Source organism: Polyodon spathula, chromosome 1 (assembly GCF_017654505.1).
Source record: "Polyodon spathula isolate WHYD16114869_AA chromosome 1, ASM1765450v1, whole genome shotgun sequence".
NCBI lineage: Eukaryota > Metazoa > Chordata > Actinopteri > Acipenseriformes > Polyodontidae > Polyodon > Polyodon spathula.
This window is the reverse complement of record NC_054534.1, coordinates 56,063,300-56,083,093: the sequence shown is the minus strand read 5'-3', so window position 1 is coordinate 56,083,093 and position 19,794 is coordinate 56,063,300. Positions and strand designations below refer to the sequence as shown.

The 19,794-nt window shown below is 39.8% G+C and overlaps 1 protein-coding gene across 1 annotated transcript in view; it reads right to left on the bottom strand.

The window, feature by feature from the left end:
- LOC121319801 (guanine nucleotide exchange factor subunit RIC1-like) overlaps positions 1-19,794 on the bottom strand; it is a 117,056-nt gene that overhangs the window by 46,570 nt on the left and 50,692 nt on the right. Inside the window, exon 3 of the mRNA XM_041257639.1 lies at positions 6,163-6,242. Within this exon, the coding sequence (XP_041113573.1) occupies positions 6,163-6,242 (80 nt within the window). The remainder of the gene's footprint in view (positions 1-6,162; positions 6,243-19,794) is intronic.

Below are 19,794 nucleotides of genomic sequence, written 5' to 3'. Positions count from 1 at the left end.
TTACATTGCAGCTGTGTGTTCAAGACGTTTTTCTCAAGAGAATGGAGACAGTTTAGAGCTTGCTTCTGTGACTAAAACTTACTCCTGAAGGAGCATTCTGTGGCAGAACTGGCAATCCTGCAGATATATAGAGGTAGCCAAACCCAGCTATTTACCTGTGATAATGTCACAGTGCAATAATGTAAAAATGCTGCAGCTTTTCAATCCTGTTTTTTCTGCCACTAGCTGCACTTAGCTAGTCCTGCCACCAGGTGGTAATAGAGAGCAGTAAATACAAAACAAAACAGCAGGGAGCGCTGTGGACTTTTAAAGACAATCTTGTAGAGGCTAAGTCTTAAAGACAATCTTGTAGAGGTTCAATCGGTACCCTAATTCCGTATTCAATTACTGTATAGGCATTTATCAAGGATAATTGATGCATTGATATTTTATTTAACTTTATGCTTTTTTTTTTGTTTTGTTTTTTTAAACAGACAAGCCAATAATTAAAAACACTGTTGTGCATAATAGTTAAACAGAGGCACAACTTATATTCAAATTAGAACACTTACGATTATAAAAAAAAATTAATACAAAATTAAGTGTTTTTAATTGAAAAGAATATGCATGCGTCAGCATCAGATGTCCCTTTAACATTGTAAAAGTAGTAATTTCTTTCTAAACTATGGTTGTTCATTACTGTTAACTCGAATGCAGAAGCCTAAAGTGTGTATCCCAGCAACGCGCTAATCTACCGTACCAGCACTAAAAGAAGAGCAGTCTCACAGACTCAAGGTTTTAATGCAAACTGGCAACAGGAGACTTGAGAAACTGAGTCCTAATTTGATGCATTGATTCACCAATATGTAATCGAAGCTCAGGAAATTTAAGGACAGATGATCAATAATCGATGCATCGATTAACTGTTGCATTCCTACAATCTTGCATTTTGTCAGAATGCAGCTAAATTGCACATGGTTTGGAGTTCAGCTTCTACGTCAAATGATTGTCCACACTCATTCAAAACGGGAGAAGTTATAGTTATTGAACTAAAATCAATATAGCAGGCTGTATAAAAAGTGCCTATAGGTAGAAACACCCCACCAAATGCACCCTTTTTTAAGCATACCTTTTTACACAATAGACAACTTGTTAACCATATAGGGGTAAACATTACGGTAAAAAAAGGGGTATTTCAAGATATTTCACGATTAAACATAACTTTTATTAAGGCAAGAAAAAATTGCGTTGTCACACTCAAAATTAATCATTTTCTCAAGGTATTATACAACAAATGTTTTCCACAATATTTAAATGCTTACTTGAAAAACAGTAAATGCTACATTGCAGAATATTTAGTTTTTTAATGTCCATCTTTTGAAGACATTCTATTTTCACCATCAGTGAATGAGCAAACAAAATAAAAACATAAATAAATGTAAACAACACCACGTTAAATGTTCCCTTCTTGTGCCAGACAGAGCGATCTTTAGCAGAAACATTTCTAACGTTTAATGCAGCTGGTGTCCCTTGCCAGTATGTAGTGCTGTGGTTCCACTGTGAACTGCCTGTGCAAGTATCCCCATAGAATGCCCTTCCCCAGTTGTAATGAGTGCCCTGAACATCAAATTCCCAATTGTGTAACAGGAAAATGACCTTCTATGACCGAGAAATAAGTGCTGACAATTTTTAAATACAGTTTATTTAGATATGTTTTACAAACGTTTAGTGAACGTTTCAGGAGTAAACTGGGGCAAACCAGTTTCTCAACAGATAACGCCCTCTAGTGTGCAAATGATGTAGGGCAGTGTGGCAGGCTGGTGAGTGGATAGAGGCCCAGAGACAGACTGCAGTTCAAAAAATCAGGAGGATTGCCCAAAAAAGGGCAAAATAAAAATCTTTAAACACAAAAAGAAAGACAACAAAACAAAACTTACAAAATTAAGGTTTCCAGGCTGGTCAATGCCTTCACTGGATTCACAAATCACAAAAACCACAAAAACCAAACCTGCTTCCTCAGCTCCCTCCTCTCTAATGAGAAGCAGAGGCCTCCTTTTTATGTCAAGTGGCTGGGCGCTGATTGATCGTTAAACTAATCATCTAATCAACCCCAGCCACCTGAACACAATGAACCCAGGCAGGTAAGGGAATTTAACCCCATCCCTGCCAATTTAAAAAGGGCAGAGCTTTGCTCTGCCACACATCTCCCCCCATGTACAACGTACACCGGCCGCAATCGGCCAACTCCTCCCCCCCCCCCCCCCCCCCCCCCCCACGAGTCCAATTATGTCCCTTGGGTGGGCTGTTATGGTGGGCGGGGTTGATGTCGGAGCCCCCAAGCCTTGTTTGGTTGAGGGGGCCCCGGATCTCTAAGGTAGTACGGCGACGGCTCCCTCTGTTGGCAGAGGCGGCGGCGGCTGACCCTTGGCAACCCTAGAAAACAAAAAGGAGACACCAGCAGTCTCAAGCGATGCGGAGCAGCAGGCAACCCCAGGTGATCCAAATGAGTCATCCCTGAGCGGAGCGGGCATGGCATCCTTGGGCGGTGCAAGGCACGCATCCTTGGGCCATAGCTCCTCCCCTCTGGGCTCTGAGAGCGGCGGCTCCTCCCTCTCTGGCTCTGGGAGCGACGGCAGCTCCTCACCCCTCTCTGGCTCTGGGAACGACGGCAGCTCCTCACCCCTCTCTGGCTCTGGGAGCGACGGCAGCTCCTCACCCCTCTCTGGCTCTGGGAGCGACGGCAGCTCCTCACCCCTCTCTGGCTCTGAGGACGACGGCAGCTCCTCCTCCCTCTCTGGCTCTGGGGACGTCAGCTCCTCCTCCCTCTCTGGCTCTGGGGACGGCAGCTCACCCCTCTTTATTGGAGTGACCGGGGCATCTCCCATGTCTACCGCCAGGTAATTAACCACCATGAGGGCAACCTCTGGGAAGGACGCTGGGTGGTGTTGTTCCTCCCACTGTTCCCACCTCTCCCCATCTCGACGCCACAGCGTGTTGATAACTATGGGGAGATCGTGGACAAGGTCTGCCTCAGGGTGCATCAACCAGTCCCAGATCTCCTGGGACGGTGGTGAAGGTGGTGGTGCTGGAGGTAGTGGGGTGGCCCCTGATGCCCGGGGTGAATACTGCACCTCTTCCTGGGCCTGGTTGTAGGGGCATCCTGCCCAGTTGTGGTCGTCCTCCTCACACCGGCCACACCAGTTTGCCGGTGGCACATCTGGGCAGGACCGCCAACAATGGTCCTCCTTCCCGCACCAGGAACACCAAGGGAAGAGGCTGGCCGGGTCCTCCAGCGGTGGCTGCAGCAGCTTACATTTCTTCAGCTGCTGCTTGTCCTGCCTTTGCCGCTGTCTGCTCTTCTTTCCCATTTTTTTTTTTTTTTTTTTAAAAAATTATCCCAAAAATTCCACAAAACAAAACAAAAATACTGCTCAAAAAAAAATAAAGTGCACAAGGGCAAAATAAAAATCTTTAAACACAAAAAGAAAGACAACAAAATAAAACTTACAAAATTAAGGTTTCCAGGCTGGGCAATGCCTTCACTGGATTCACAAATCACAAAAACCACAAACACCAACCTGCTTCCTCAGCTCCCTCCTCTCTAATGAGAAGCAGAGGCCTCCTTTTTATGTCAGGTGGCTGGGCGCTGATTGATCGTTAATTAAACTAATCATCTAATCAACCCCAGCCACCTGAACACAATGAATCCAGGCAGGTAGGGGAATTTAACCCCATCCCTGCCAATTTAAAAAGGGCAGAGCTTTGCTCTACCACAGGCAGGTTAACAAAACTGCATATCGCATTGACCTCAGCTGTATCGTGGAGAGTTCTGAACCACATTTCGTCATTTTTATAGCTGGCTTTGGCTACCACTTTAACTGCAGCACCTCAGGGTGCTGGTAAAAAACTGAACATGGTCAAGAGAGTTCAGTTGTTTGAAACCATATAAACACCTGAGGCAAGATTAAATTGTGTGTTTTACATCAGGCTTCCACATCTCTTGTCTTGCAATGCCCTTATTTTTTACATTATGAAGTTTAAGACTGTTTTTACAGTGACTCACATTTGCATCCTGAGCCTCACACTGTATACTGCCTCTTACTTCTTTGTAGCTTTGTAGAATGAGATCACATATGTTTGACCCAAAAAAGAACAGAAACAAACCTTATTTAAAAGATTACAAAACTAAAAAATACTGAAAAACTTAATAAACCTTACAGTATAAATATATTGAAACTCTGTCCTGAAAAACCCTTGCCTTGAACATTTGTTAATTTCAATGATTAATTAAATACAGTGGTATGTAGTAATTGGATTTAAGTGTTGGTTTTATGCATTTAAGGCTTTAACATATCAGCTTGTATGACCACGGGACACTCCTGCTAGATTTAACTGGTTCAACATACATAAATTAAGGACCTTGCTTGAATCTGTTAAATATTTATGAAGCCATTATTTAAAACTTAAAACAGAAACCTCAAACAAAAAAAAAAAGGATTAAGGATGCCTGTCATGTTGCCTTGCAGCTCTTAAATTTGTCAGTAAAATCATTCATTTATGTGCAGACTGCACTGGCACTGGTCCCAACCAGATATATATATTTATAATATATATATTATAAGATATATATATATATATATATATATATATATATATATATATATATTTTAACATTTTAGTTTAACTACCAAATTGATGGGTATCTATTTACTGTATTGGCACCATTATGTATTCTACACTTTTACAAGCTCACCTTGGCCATTCTAGCTCACATGGACCAACGGTGGTGGCTGAACGACATAGATAAATAATCACGAAAAAATGACTCCATAGACGCTTTCAGATTTCACTTGTTTAGCGCCGATGGTTCCAAAAGTATTGCAGATCACAATTCACTGAAAACTGAAAGCGTCAGATTGCTGTGGACAAATGATCAAGGGCTTGAAAGCTGGAAGCACCTTGATTCCTAATTAGCCATAGCAAGTTGTGTTTTAGTCATTAGGCTACATGCCTGAAACGTAAAATTCATTATATTTGGCCATTAAAAAGGAATTTAATTGGAATGACATATTGTAACTGGTCTGGATCAGTGTGTTTGCTTCCACACTTTGTGTGTGAGAGATTAAGAAGTGGATTTATTATTATTACTATTGATGGGATTTGGTCTCCTTTCTGACCACACCTGAAATACACAAGCCTGCTCATCAACAACAACAACAACAACAACCTGAAGCTAGTAAATGTGCGACTGACTTGCAAGTTCATACAACACATAACGAGTCATAGGCCTTCCAGCTGAATCAGGCTAGAACTGGGGATGTACTGTAACCGCGGTGAAAACGATGCTATGCAAATAACGTGGTTACAACTGTATCCGAAAACACATGGAAGGATGGTTTTTTAAAAAGGGACAGCCCCCCCCCCCCCCCCCCCGCCTGTTTCTGATGTGCAGGCAGAAGGAAATCCAACTACACCAGGCCTTCGGTCAAATTACCACAGGGATCTTTTCAGTATTGTTATTTTTTTTTTACCACAATAAATGGAAATAAACTTGAAAATCACACATTTAACACGGTTACACTTCCTTATACATTACTCCACCACAACCCCTGGGAATTATTACGAATAAGAACTGTACAAGGCAGTAACTAAACACCCCATACATAAGCTTTGTGTCCTAGGCCTCAGTTAATCTATTTAGCAGTTTAACGTGGTTATGTTAACACAGATACTGTGGACTTCAACAATTCCCTCTATGACCATTCTCTTATTGTGGTATTGTCTTTACAATGGCTTGCATTGTGTCATTAACAAAATTAGGATGCACTGCAACTTTAGGACTGCCTTGTAGTATCCTACCAATATTCTGAGTGTACATACAGTTTCTTGAATACAGACTGTTAAACAAGAAACGCTGAGTCTGCCAGGCATGTGGTAGGACAGAGGAAGAGGACAGTGGTATTATAAAATCAGAGACCATCATATTTATTTTTGTTTATCAGAGTATAGCAATCTTAACATTCCTTATCAAGTCTGTGTACCTCTGGGATAAGTCTATGCATGCAGATGCTATGCCCCTCTGATTTTTTTGAAGATGCAAAGATGACTAAACTCAGATCTCTGGGGTCCCAGAGAGGGAAACACAGGTGTAAAGCACAAGGCATGAGAAAAGCTAACACTCACTTGGGATACACAGGTTCGTAGAGGTATTTGTCCGCTCCACCTGGCAGGATGTCAAAGAGTAAGATATATCCATTTGTAGTCTGAAATATTAAGAGAAAAATGTCAATACATTTAAAATAACTGTGCACTATCTTTAGCAGAGTTAATTAAATTAATTAGCAATCAATGTGAGACTTAGACACCAGAGGTCAAAGGCTCATGAATGCAACAGGAGTCCTGGATTTACAGTAGCACACAAGAGTATTTCACTTAGGTCTGGGTCAGAAGTGACATTAGTTTTGTGGTTAGTTTTTTATACTTTCTTCTCCTAGTTGAGGAAATCCCATGGTGGTAGTGCTTGTCAATACACAGGTACATTTGCAGAGCTTCAAGGAAAAGGTCACATTCAGCCACCTGAACTTTCAACATTTCATTCCTTCAGTAGTTCAAGAGGAAATTTTAGTCCTTGTCTACTACGCCCTCCCCCACCCCCCAAGCCGGATGAGGGAAGCTGTCGGTAGAATTATTGTACAATACTGCATGTGCCCTAAGGTTGAAATCCTGTCTGGCACTTACAACTATTGTTGAAGTACTGCAAGAAGTAAATGGAAATGTGATAGCATCATTTGCTATTTTTGTTTTGTACAGTATGTCTTCAAGACATTTGCCTGAACTGCAATAACCTCTAATCACATTATGCTTAAAACCAGGTGGCAGAAGAAGATACAAGGCAAGTCTCATCTGCTGATTTAGGTACATTTCTATATAAATCAATGTTCCTACAATTTCACATACAATACTATGGAAGTGTGTACTTCTTCAGTTCATGTTTTAATATGACTAGTGTTCCAGAACAGTATCTTACAAGTATAACAGATTGCTGAAAGCAGTCAAATTATTCTTACTGCAGGCATGTGTCACCTTTTACATTTCAAAGTATAGGAGGGTGTACTTAGTCACTTATCAAATTAATCTGTTATAACAATACTCTGTAAAAATATGTCAACATGTCATAAGTGGGGATTCAAGGAACTGCATATTTCAATAAAATACCAGGTAACAAAAAGGCACAAGAACAAATATGAAGTGCGTCAAAATAGTATTGTAAAATTAAGTTAGGTTTCTATGGAAACATCCACACAAATAGACAGGTTGAAACTGTGACACTATGTAACACAATTTTTGTTCCTGGGTAGTAAGTGTTATTTCCTAATTGCTTATGCCTCAAAAGTATAGAAAATGGCTATTATTCCCCACAAACTTTGCTTTTGTGACCAGGACAGTGATATTTTGAAATTTACCTATTTCCAATAAGAAAACGGGCGAATTTGTGTCTTTTCGTTCACATAAAGTCAGAAAAAAACAACATATGAATCCAAATTAACATGTATTTATACTAAAGTAATACAGAAATGACTACAAAAGATTTAGAAGTGAGTAGTTTTTCGAGATTTACGATTATACTGTAAATCACTTTCACGAATCAGCCCCCAAATGTAGTCTCCCATCATGTTCTCGTTATACTGTCCTTGGTAGCGGCGTTCAAAGTCCAGTATTCCTGGTGGAAGCGCTCGCCTTGCTCCTCCGAGTACTCTCCCATGTTCTCCTTGAATTCATCAAGATGAGCATCAAGGATATGGACTTTGAGGGACATCCTACAGCCCATTGTGCCGTAGTTCTTCACCAGAGTCTCAACCAGCTCCACATAGTTTTCGGCCTTGTGATTGCCCAGGAAGTCCCAAACCACTGTGACAAAGCTGTTCCAAGCCGCTTTTTCCTTACTAGTGAGCTTCTTGGGGAATTCATTGCACTCCAGGATCTTCTTTATCTGTGTTCCGACGAAGACATAGGCTTTGACCTTTGCCTCAGACAGCTTAGGGAAGAAGTCTTGAAGGTACTTGAAGGCTGCCGACTCCTTATCTAGAGCTCTGACAAATTGTTTCATAAGGCTCAATCTGATGTGCAGTGGTGGCATCAGCACCTTCCGGGGGTCCACCAGTGGCTCCCACTTGACGTTGTTCCTCCCCACAGAGAACTCGGTCCGCTGTGGCCAGTCCCACCTGTGGTAGTGCGCCTTGGTGTCCCTGCTGTCCCAAAGGCAAAGATAGCAGGGAAACTTGGTAAAACCGCCTTGGAGACCCATCAGGAATGCCACCATTTTGAAGTCTCCTATGACCTCCCAGCCGTACTCATCATACTTCAAGGCGTCCAGCAAGGTCTTGATGCTGTTGTAATCCTCTTTGAGGTGCACCGAGTGAGCCAGGGGAAGAGACGGGTACTTGTTACCATTATGGAGCAGCACGGCTTTGAGGCTCCTGGATGAGCTGTCAATGAAGAGGCGCCACTCATTCTGGTTACAGGCGATTCCGATTGCCTCGAACAGACTGGTCACATTGTGGCAGAAGCAGAGCCCATCTTGACGGGTGAAGAAGCTGGAAAAAGGTTGGTGACGCTTCCTCTGATCTGCGACTTGCACACTTTCATCCAACAAGTTCCACTGCTTGAGCCTAGACGTCAAAAGCTCGGCATTGGACTTGGTGAGACCAAGATCTCTAATCAAGTCGTTGAGGTCTTTTTGGTTGGGGTAGTATGGGTTTCTCTCCTCAGCTCCACCTCTGAAATTGTCATCTGGATCTACAACGTCTTCCTCGCTCTCTGACTTGCTGCTCTCTTCTAAAGACAGCTGCTCTCTCTCCGGAGGAGTGGGTACGGGGAGCTCATGGCAGTGTGGCACCGGGGCGATGGATGAAGGAAGGTCCGGATACGTGATAGCAGGTGCATTCTTGCCAGTCCGACATTTGGAAGGGTCCACCATGCAGAAGTAGCAGTTGCTTGAGTGGTCAGTGGGTTCCCGCTAAATTCCTGGGATAGCGAACTTCATGGCTCTCTTTTCCCCTCTGTACCATCCTACAAAAATACATTTATTTCACCCATGACTAATGTGTAAGAGATTCTCGCAACATTTTTCATATATGATATATTTTTTCAATAACATTGAAAATTGTAAAACATTTTAAAATTAAAAACTTTTACAATTTTAAAAATTTTAACAAATTTTATAACATAAAATTCTGAGCAACAATTGTCCATCTTACCTTCCAGAGTTTTTTTTGCAGTGCTCGCAGGTGAAATGAGGCGCCCAGGGTTTGTCTTGATCCCTGACAGGCATGCCGAAATATGCCTTGTAGGCCTCACACATCTTAGCAGATGCTTCCACGGAGTACTTTTTCGCTCTTGTCTTGATAAATTGGCCGCAGACATAGCAAAACGCGTCTGCCGGATGCTTGCAGCCTCTTGATGCCATCTCAGAAACATGCAGATATTTATCCACTTAGGCAGCTGGAACTAAACTGAACTGGTGGGCTTAAGGCCCCTGTATTTATACTACTATTTATATCACTGGAAAGTTCTAGAAGTTACTCCAAGTTTACTCAGCACTGAATCTATCTGGAATGTTATGGAAAATAGGTAAATTTCAAAATATCGCTGTCCTGGTCACAAAAGCAAAGTTTGTGGGGAATAATAGCCATTTTCTATACTTTTGAGGCATAAGTAATTAGGAAATAACACTTACTACCCAGGAACCAAAAAAAAAAAAAAATTGTTACACGGTGTAATCAGACAGCAGCCAAGCCAATTTTACTGGTGTAGACAATCCACAAGTACAGATACAGATGCCAGCAGTCTGTGCTGTGTCTACAAAAATGTACAACAGCAGCAGTAAGTTTAAGATTAGGATTTATTGAACTCTGGACATGCAACCTGGCAGAACTCTGTTTATAATTTTCAGTCCAAGCCAAACTAAGCAGTTCCACAGTACACAGTGGCATCAATTAAAACCAAGACTCAAAAATTCCTGGCCAAGCTTTCATGTGGAAAGGGCAACATTTGAAAAGGGCCCAGTTACAGAAACATACAGTACAGGACCTGTACGCTAGCTAAAATTTGAATGTTATGGAGAAACCATGATGTGGAAAAATAGCAAAGAAAGCTATCAGTCATGTTTACAGGGTGCTACGGTGAGCCCAATTTGGTTACATATGCGACTAATTAATTGGACCTATTAATCAACTAAAGAGTTGATCGTAGATCATTTTTTTACAATTTAAATCGTGCAGAATTAAATTTTTTTCATATAAAATAAAATCAACCAATAGAAGATCTGCATTTTCTCCACGGCAGTCCAATCATATGTGAGTGGAGGCGGGACATAAACAGCTGATGGTCTTGAGCAGGTTTAACCAATGGGAGAGTAAAACACCTACCCCTTGTTATGCAGGTGTCCAGTCATGAGTGAGCAGAGGCTGGACATACACCTTTAAAGCTATGCTCCATTTCAGCTGAATGTCTTGTGAGTTTAACCAATGGGAAAGTCAAAGATCTGCCCTGGTTTTGCAGCTGTCATAAGTATGCTAGGGTGAGCTTGTGTAAGAACAGCTGCATTTGACACGATATTCCCAATATTACAGACTGTTATTGAGAATTGTATTGAAAACTTTGAAGTGATATGTAGGACTGCTTTTTACAAATTAAAAAACAAAATGTCATCAGACATTGTAGTTGATTTGGTTACAAATCAATTTTCAAGAAAACTTTCTCAGAAAAATTGAGATTCTTCTATCTATCTATCTATCTATCTATCTATCTATCTATCTATATATATATATATAATATATATATATATATATATATATATATATATATATATATATATATATATATATATATAGACACACACACACACACACACACACAGACAGGAACATTTAAAGTTCATTTGCTGGTGGGACATATGTCCATGGATGTGTGAAATCCGCTGATAACACAGAAACTAGTAATGTAAACCAAATGAGTGTTTACTAGATAAGCATGCAGTACAATATATTACAATATCAGAAGCATGCTTTAAAATGAGTTTGCTTTGACACTGCTACTCCTAGCAAAATCAAAATGTGATACACCTCCAACCCCATTTCCCTAGCTTTTTCTGTTACCAAAAAAAAAAAAAAAAAAAAAATCCTAATTAATAAATAAAAATACTACAAAGTTACAAGATCATGTGACATTGAGGGGAGTAAGTTATTCAGCCCATCAGAGCTCACAGTTTGCCTATAAACTAAGTCGTGTGTCTAGGAGCTAGAAATATCACAAGGTTTTATCGATAATGTATTTCACACATTAATATTAAATAATGGTAGCCAAGTTTTGCTAGTTTTCTGGGGTTTTTTTTTTTTACTTTAAAACTAAATAAACAAGCATGTTGCGTTATTTTAAATTCTTACGTTTCAACAAAATACGTATCAACAGAAGTGTTTTTTTAAATAATTCACTAGTTGTTCTTTTGAACCTTGAGAAAGTCCATCATAGCTTTTTTCAGTGAAGCAAAACAAGTTTGCTGGGATTTTACAGAATCAGCATCCTTCTGCCATTGATACCAAGAAATGAATCCTCCCACCTGTAATACTGCTGTCTTCGCGTCGACTGCACAGGTTTCAGACTGACGCATGCGTCATTATATGTGTGTGTGTGTGTGTGCGCGCGCGCGCATGCAGCACCGCAGGCGGTGAGTCATTGGCTTATATTAGCAATAATGTATAAACTGGTACTGTAATACTTATTTTTGCAAAATTGTGTGTGTGAGTTTTTAATGTGCACCTACATCTTGTAACTTGGGCGCCACACTCTAGATATAGCTGTACAGAAAGACGTGAACCACTGAAGAACATAAAGAAAACAAATCTGGTAGAGGTTACAGGTTTGTACAATAAACATTAAAATATAATGCATGTTACATATCTCTAAAGATTGTATGCTGACAAACCCAGTCTGCTATTTTAGGCTGTAATAAAATGTAGCTCTTCAGTCTGCAAATCATTTAATTTGATTAGGAAAATGAAGTATTGTAAGGTGATCCTATTAAGGTGCTGGTATTGTATGTCGTTCTCTACAAAGTTCTCTTACCAATGTTTTTTAGGCTGCCTAAATCTGTTTAATATTTAAACACCTGGTATACTTTACACTGACAGGCAAATAAAACATTTAGCAAGCTAGGGAAAAGATATGCATACATCATGACATTGCGCAAGCACACACTATACAGCACCTTATTCCTTTTTATCCACTACACATGCACATTGCATTTTGACTTGTAGTGCTAGAAACGTCAAACCTCATGATCTACTTTAAATAAGCCCAGAAATAAAAAATACTAAAATGTTTAGCAAGTTTGTTCTTAGCAGACAAAGAAGAACCTGAGGCACAACAGTAATCTGGGAGAGATCACGTAACCGTCTCACTGAGATGGCTGCTTACTGTTAGAGCTCCTGCTACCATTTTGCGAGTTTCATTTATAAATCGAACAATTTATACTCCTTATATTATTTTCTGGTTATCTTCTTACCATTTTTAAATGGCTACTTCACGCAAGGGACCCGTTGCTTCCCCTCAATCCAGACAGGAGGGAAAGTGTATGAAGAGGTCACGAGCCCCAATGATTGGGATATCCGCTTGGCAGAGGTTGTATGCACTTTCTGTGGATCAGTTCAGGAAGCAATTGACCCGGCTTTGCGGCCTGTGATTCAAAAAGTAACCAAAACAGCTGCTATCCTCAGCGCTCTTAAACAGGAGGTTGCTGAGGTTGCTGATATTGCTTCCTCTTTGAGACAGCTAACTGCCAGGCAGGATAACACCAGAGCTGATCTTTGCCAGCAGAAAGGCGAAATTAATCAATGTAACGCTCGTATTGATGCTCTACCGGACAAGATGGTGGACCTTCAGGACAGAAATTGTTGCTGTAACGTTAAACTGGTGGGGCTTCCTGAAGGGGCTGAGATCCCATCCCCTTTCTTCAGCAGAAAATTCCACAATGGTACCCGGCCCTAAAGCCCTCCAATGACCACCCTTCTCTGGAGTTAAATAGAGCATATCACGTATACGCAGGTGGCCCTCGGGATTCCAATAAACCATGCACCATGATCTTTCAATGTCTTCGTTATACTGATCGACGACGACTCCTCCAGGCTGCTCAAAAATCAGTTCTGATTCATGCAGGGACAAAAGCTTTCTTTTTATGTGGATTACTCTGCTAGCACCGTCGCGAAGAGGGGAGGCCTTTGGTGAAGTGAGAGTAAAGCTTCGCTCAACGTTTTTAGGATACGACGGGGTCTGTTGATCCCTCTGCATGCAGGGCCCTGCACTTCTCATCCCTTAATCCAGATGAAATTTCGGTATCCATGGACTAACTTTGCTCCAGATTACTATTTTTCGTATGTCACGGCATGGAAGTAGAAACATTTTGCTCCTCCTATGACTGACAGTGGCCCGTCAGGTCTGCACATTTCCACTTCTTGTTTCTTGACGTTGATCTAGTCATTGCAGAGTGTATGATAACCCTATTAAGAATACTACTGAGGTTCATTATTAATAATTTGGATATGTGGCTGTGTTCATTTCCACAATCTGTATTGCTATCGGTGACGTTAATGTTATAGTTAGTGACAATCTGTACTCTAATTAGTTCCTTAAATACTGAATACAAGGGCTACTAGATTATATGCATGTGTTTACAGTTATTCAATTTGCAGTTCGTTTTTCCTATTTGCGAAATGGTTTAGGTCACAGCAAGTCCCCTCAAGGTTCTCCCTCTGGCTCTCTTCTTTATCATCCTACATTTTTGTAATCGCGCTCCCCTCTCAGTTTATTTTACGGTGTTTTTGTCATTACTATGCTACTGTCCTATAGGAATCTGCTAGATGATGAGTGCCGAGTCTGTGATCTTTTTCCATGTCGCATATCTTTGTTTTCTGAGTGCTGTCTTTTACTCGCTCACTCTCTCTGATCTTTATTCCTATCTTGGACCATGGCTAGTGATGTTATTAACTCTTAGAATTTACAAGGGGCAAATCATCCTATAAAAAGAGGGCACAGTGCTTAGATGATCTCTTAAGAAAAAAAAGGTTGATATTGCATTTTTGCAGTAAACTCATTTGATTTCAAGTGATGTTGCTTGTTTTCAAAATAAACATTACAAAGGTTCATATTCCTCTGCTCAGAATAAACAAAGGGGTGTCCTTGTTCTTGCCAACAGACAGCAGTACCTCAAAATTCGTCTCCAAGGTAATGATTTGGAAGGGAGATTCTGTTATGTGAATATGCTGTTGAATAACTTAGAGGTCTGGATTGCCATTCTCTACGCACCAAACATCTTCGACGCACGGTTTTTCAACCAGATGTTATACTGGTGGGAGATTTCAATCAGCTATTCAATCCAGTGTTAGACACATCTCACCCTTCAGCCACCTATTCTCCTAAAACTACTCAATTATTAAACAAATGTATCTCCTTTTCTTCTATCTGATTAGACTATTTATATGACATTATTCCCTTGAAACGACTCTGCTACACTTAGCCACTGCTATCACGATGGCAGCAAGAGGCACTGTTTTTTGAGTAAGACCAAGTGCACATTATTCATCATCATCAACCCAAATTTGGATTGCGTATTAAATCTGAAGGAATATGGTAGTTACAGCTTTGTTCTTTCTATTAATTATATTCACACACCAGATACCAAGTGGCTTATTGCTGCTATGTAGCCTAAAAGCCATAAGTGAATCAGAAAGTGAAAACAGACAAACTAAGAGAAAAGGCACCCCCCCCCCCCCCCCCCCCCCTTTGCAAGTAGACAATTGTCTTTAATCACAGTGTGCATGTCTGTTCTTTTAATATTTAATGAAAGGCAGCTTTCTGAAACAGGAAACTCCACAAACAAACTAACATAGAATCTTGAAAGGGCAAATGAATACATCAAAGAGAACTGTATAGTATAGACTTCCACAACCAGAAAACTATAAGCAATCTAATCACATAGTTTAATGTGATTTTGTTTATAACTACTGCAGGCTTAAAGAGCAACAGCAAGAGCAAGTAGGGGGGGTACTAAAAAAAATATAGCATTAAATGTACCTGTAATTTTCCTGTGTTACATCCTGACAACTTATTAGATTAGTAACATTAAAGTTGGTTTCAAAGCTCTTTTCAAAATGTCAGCTCTCGTGCACTGATAGGATTATTGCCCACCATGTCAAACAGGTAACACAGCAAAAACGATCCATGATGTGGTACGGAACAGAAAAGCCAGAGCACTTGTTATGTTTTTTTGTGTTTTTTTTTTTTGCTCTTCCTCAAACCCCAGTGCACTAGAGCGGACATTTTGACAAGAGCTTTGAAACAAACTTTAAAGTTATAAGTGTAAAAAGTTGTCAGGATGTGAACAATGAAAAGAAAAATTACAGGTGCGTTATTTAAACAGTTGTAGCAACATGTAGAGACGTATAACGCTATATTTTTTCGGAACCCCGCTACTTACTTAAAAAGAAAGGTGTGCATTTCGAAATGTCTTTACAAAGAAAACACTTGAAACAGGATTTAAGAAATATTTTTGTAGCTGAAATGATCATATTTCAACAGAGGTGACTAATGCAATTGTTCCTGTGCTTTGATATTTGTGAACCTATAGTAGTTCCCCCACACATTTTCTCATTACCCCTGCAATAAAAAACACATACCCAACACAGCTGCTGTAAGCTACAGGAAGGCAGACAGTTTCCTGCTTTTGCTTAGGAGTATTACAGACAGTCTACTCTGCAAGCAATGCCTGGCAAAACAACCTTCTCTAATTGACATCTGCACTATCTCATCAAAATCTGTTGCATCAGAGAAACAAGACTGATACAATTATAATGACCACTTAGGAACGCATGCAGTGTTTGTGCATTTCTTTATTTGCACTCTCTTATTGTGTGCTATATTGACAGAGATCGTTCACAGCAGGAGGTGATGGTTTGCTGATTGCCTTCCACTGTATCTAAACTGAGAGACATGCCAAACAAGTCCACAGTACATGTTGTTCTCCTGTTGAAAAATCAGTTGACAACTTACTCTAATCACTGCTTTGAGAAACAAGAAGAGCAAGCACAAAACTAAACTGATTGCTGTCACGTCCATTTAATCACATAGCTAATAATATAGCTGTACTCTTGTGTCTGCTGTGATCATTCCCAGGCTATAAGTGAACTATGTCAATAAATCAGAGGGGGAATAAAATAGCAGGTCTGAATTACAGTATGATAATTAATAGGAGTCTATTGAAAGATGCTTTTACAAAATAACTATTTTTTAGCAGTAGCTACTGCTGCAAATGGTTCAAATTATTCTTTCAGGGATCCATTTAACTAAAAAGCTGCAATGATTACTGCAGTGGGTAGGAGCTATTTGAGGTGTCGAGTTTAACTCCCCCTTTGTAAAAATGCCTTTACAAAGATACTGAAATATATCAAGATATTGATTTCACAGTTCTTTATCAAACTTTTATTGTTTACATGCACTGAGAAGTGTGTATTGCTGTGCTTGATTGATGTCCAGATTGAAATTTACATTTAACTTTTCATCCTCGTTTGCAGTATCCAGAATACGTGCTGGGGTAGTATACTAGATTAGATTAGACTCTGGATAACAAACCCATGCAAACAGATATCCACACTGCACCTTGCGAGGCTCTCAAAATGGCACCCCTGCTGTCTATGTATCATTGTATAGTATCAAACCATGTTCAGCCAATTTAAACAGACAGTAACTGTTTATCATAATTAGTGCTCAGGGATAATACCTTCGGATGTCAGAAAAAAAGTAAATAGATATTTTTTTATTTTATTTTTTTTACAACATCTTCACAGGTTATTTTTGGCATAGCGTAGCACTGTCTGCAACAGAAAGCACTTTTCTATCCCTCAAGATTCTGACAAAGCAGAGAACCCCTGAGCTGCTCCTATTTATTCTCAATCTATAATAGATCATTTTTAACTATTGCAGACAAATTTAATTATAAAAATTTAAATATAATTTGCATATCAACAAAAAATAAACAACCCATCCCCCTAACCAAATAAAATAAAACACAGACTTTGGTCATATCCTATTACTGAACTGCAGGGCCAAACATCTGATGTGCAGCTGTGTTTGAACGGGACAGTCTGACCCCTACAATTTAGATTTTTTCTAGCTCCTGGTATTGACCTAACATGTTTTTTTTTTTTTTTTTTGAAAATTAGAGGCAACAAGGTTAATTTGAAGGCCTTAAAAGTGTTTTTTTGATTTATTTTATCTTGGTAAAGCATCAAAACAGCAATGGGGGGAACTTAATACAGTGCTCACCCTTTATAACGCTATAGTGGGGAGCCACAGTTACAAGACCGTGCTATTTGTGTACCGCCTTGTAACGAGTAGAAAAAGGGTAGAATAACAAGTAGATTCTCCTGAATCTCTGTAGGGAGGTAAAATCGGCATTATCCGAAGTTGTCTACGGTGTTCCACAGGGCTCCATTCTAAGTCCCTTGTTGTTTTCATTATATATGCTACTGTTAGGTGACATTATCCGCAGACACAGAGTGAAGTTCCATTGCTATGCTGATAATACCCAGCTATATTTGTCCCTAAAGCCAGGAATTTCTTCTGCCTGGGTGTTATCAGCTACTTGTCTTACAGACATCAAGCATTGGATGCCACAGAATTTTCCAATTTTTAATTCAGATAAAACAGAGGTTATGCTAGTGGTCTCACAGAACAAACTAAAAGCAAATGTGGGATTACATGAGCTTGACCCTTACAGTGTCACCAAAACTTAAACTAGAAATTAAGAGTTTGGGGTCATCTTTGATCCTGATCTATCATTTAAGACACATACTAGGAAAGTTACTAAAGTATCTTTTTACCATTTGAGAAATATAGCCAAACTTTGACCAATTATTTCCGTATGACCAATTATTTCCGTATCTGATGCCGAGAGACTAATGCATGCCTTTGTTTAATCTAGAATTGATTATTGTAATGCACTTTTTTTCTGGTGTCCCAAAATGAGTGGTATCCCACTTGCAGCTTGTTTAGAATACCACCACTAGAATTCTGACTAAAACCAGAAAAAGTGAACATATTAGCCCTGTTTTGGCCTCTTTACACTGGCTCCCTGTGCAATATAGTATTGATTTTAAGATCTTGCTGTTAACTTACAAGGCTCTGAATGGATTAGCTCCTAGTTATTTGCAGGAGTTACTCACCTCGTATCTCCCAAACTGCACTCTGAGATCACAGGATGCGGGGAAGCTTACCAAAAGTCTATTGAGTGTGCATAGTTTTATAAGTCTGTATTTTTTTTATGGTGAGCAAGGATTTCACAATTTCCATGAGTTAGAACCAGTGCCATGTAATAATAATATCCAATTCTCAGTGAAAATCTCGATTTCTGAAAGAATACTATTTTTAGCATTTACAAATGCACTGATTAAACATTCGCTTCACCACGTTATACAAAATCCAGCTGCTTACCCTAAATTATGAAACACAAGGCATAGAGGGTTTATAAAAAAAAAAAAAAACACATTAATTACACCTGTTGTATGTACGCGATATAAAATTTAGCTCATTTAAACAGAACTGACTCAAATTATTTTTATGGGACTTATAAGCCCTGAATATTTTTTTTTGCCAAATTACCTTTTGTATTTTTTCATTATAAAAGTTTGCTGTTTTTAAATTGGATTTTTTTTTTTTTTTAACCATTTTATTTTTACAATGGAAAAGTGACATATTTGACTTCTGTAACAAATTGGCTAGTTTGTGAATCACTCAGAAAACAATGAGTTGTGTTTGTTTGAATTCAAATATCATCAACATAATAGGCTCTCTGTATTTACTTTTTGTTGTTTTATGAATGAAAATGGGTTCTTGAAATCGCCTTGGTGCCCTTGGGTTGGATTTATGTTTGGTCTTTCTGCCCCCTAGAACTGCCTTGGTGCTCCTGAATTTCCATGCTCAACGAAGGCAACATTTCCTTGCCCTTCATGACCTTAACTTCATGCCCTGTGATAACGATTTTTCATGATATGGGAATTATCCTGAAAATGAATCCAATCTGGCGCACATCCCGAGCAGCCTCTTGGTTTATTTACTATGCCTGTCTCTCATAATAAATGGAAAATGAAAACAAGTAAACAAACAGCCATGCAGGAAATGTGCTGCCCTGACATTTAAATAAGGAAGAAATTGAGCATGTGGCAATGTGAACAACAGGAGGGGGTCAAAAAATAGCTGCAAATTTAAATCTCATAACTATGACATTTCTTTAGGTTATTTCAGATTTTATGGCAGTTCTTAAAGATGACAAATTTGAAAGCAGAATACAAAATTTATCGTGATACACTTAGGTAGGCAATTAATTTGACCCCGTTTTTCTCCCAATTTGAAATGTCCAGTTGTATTTAGGCTCAACTCAGGAGCGGCAAAGACGAACACACGCTGTCCTCCGAAGCGTGTGCCGTCAGCCGACAGCTTCTTTTCACACCAATTACTCACTGTGCAACCACCTCGGAACTACAGCATCGGAGGACAACACAGCTCTGCAGCTTACAGGCAAGCCTGCAGGTGCCCGGACACTCTACAGGGGTCGCTGGTGTGCGGTGAGCCGAGGACACCATGGCCGACCTAAGCCGATTTCACTTTGTTGCACCACCATCTTAACGTATTGGCCACCAAATGGGTCATCTTTCAGAAGCAACATATTAAATAGATAGAAAGTAAGGCATGCCTTATTATGATGAAAAC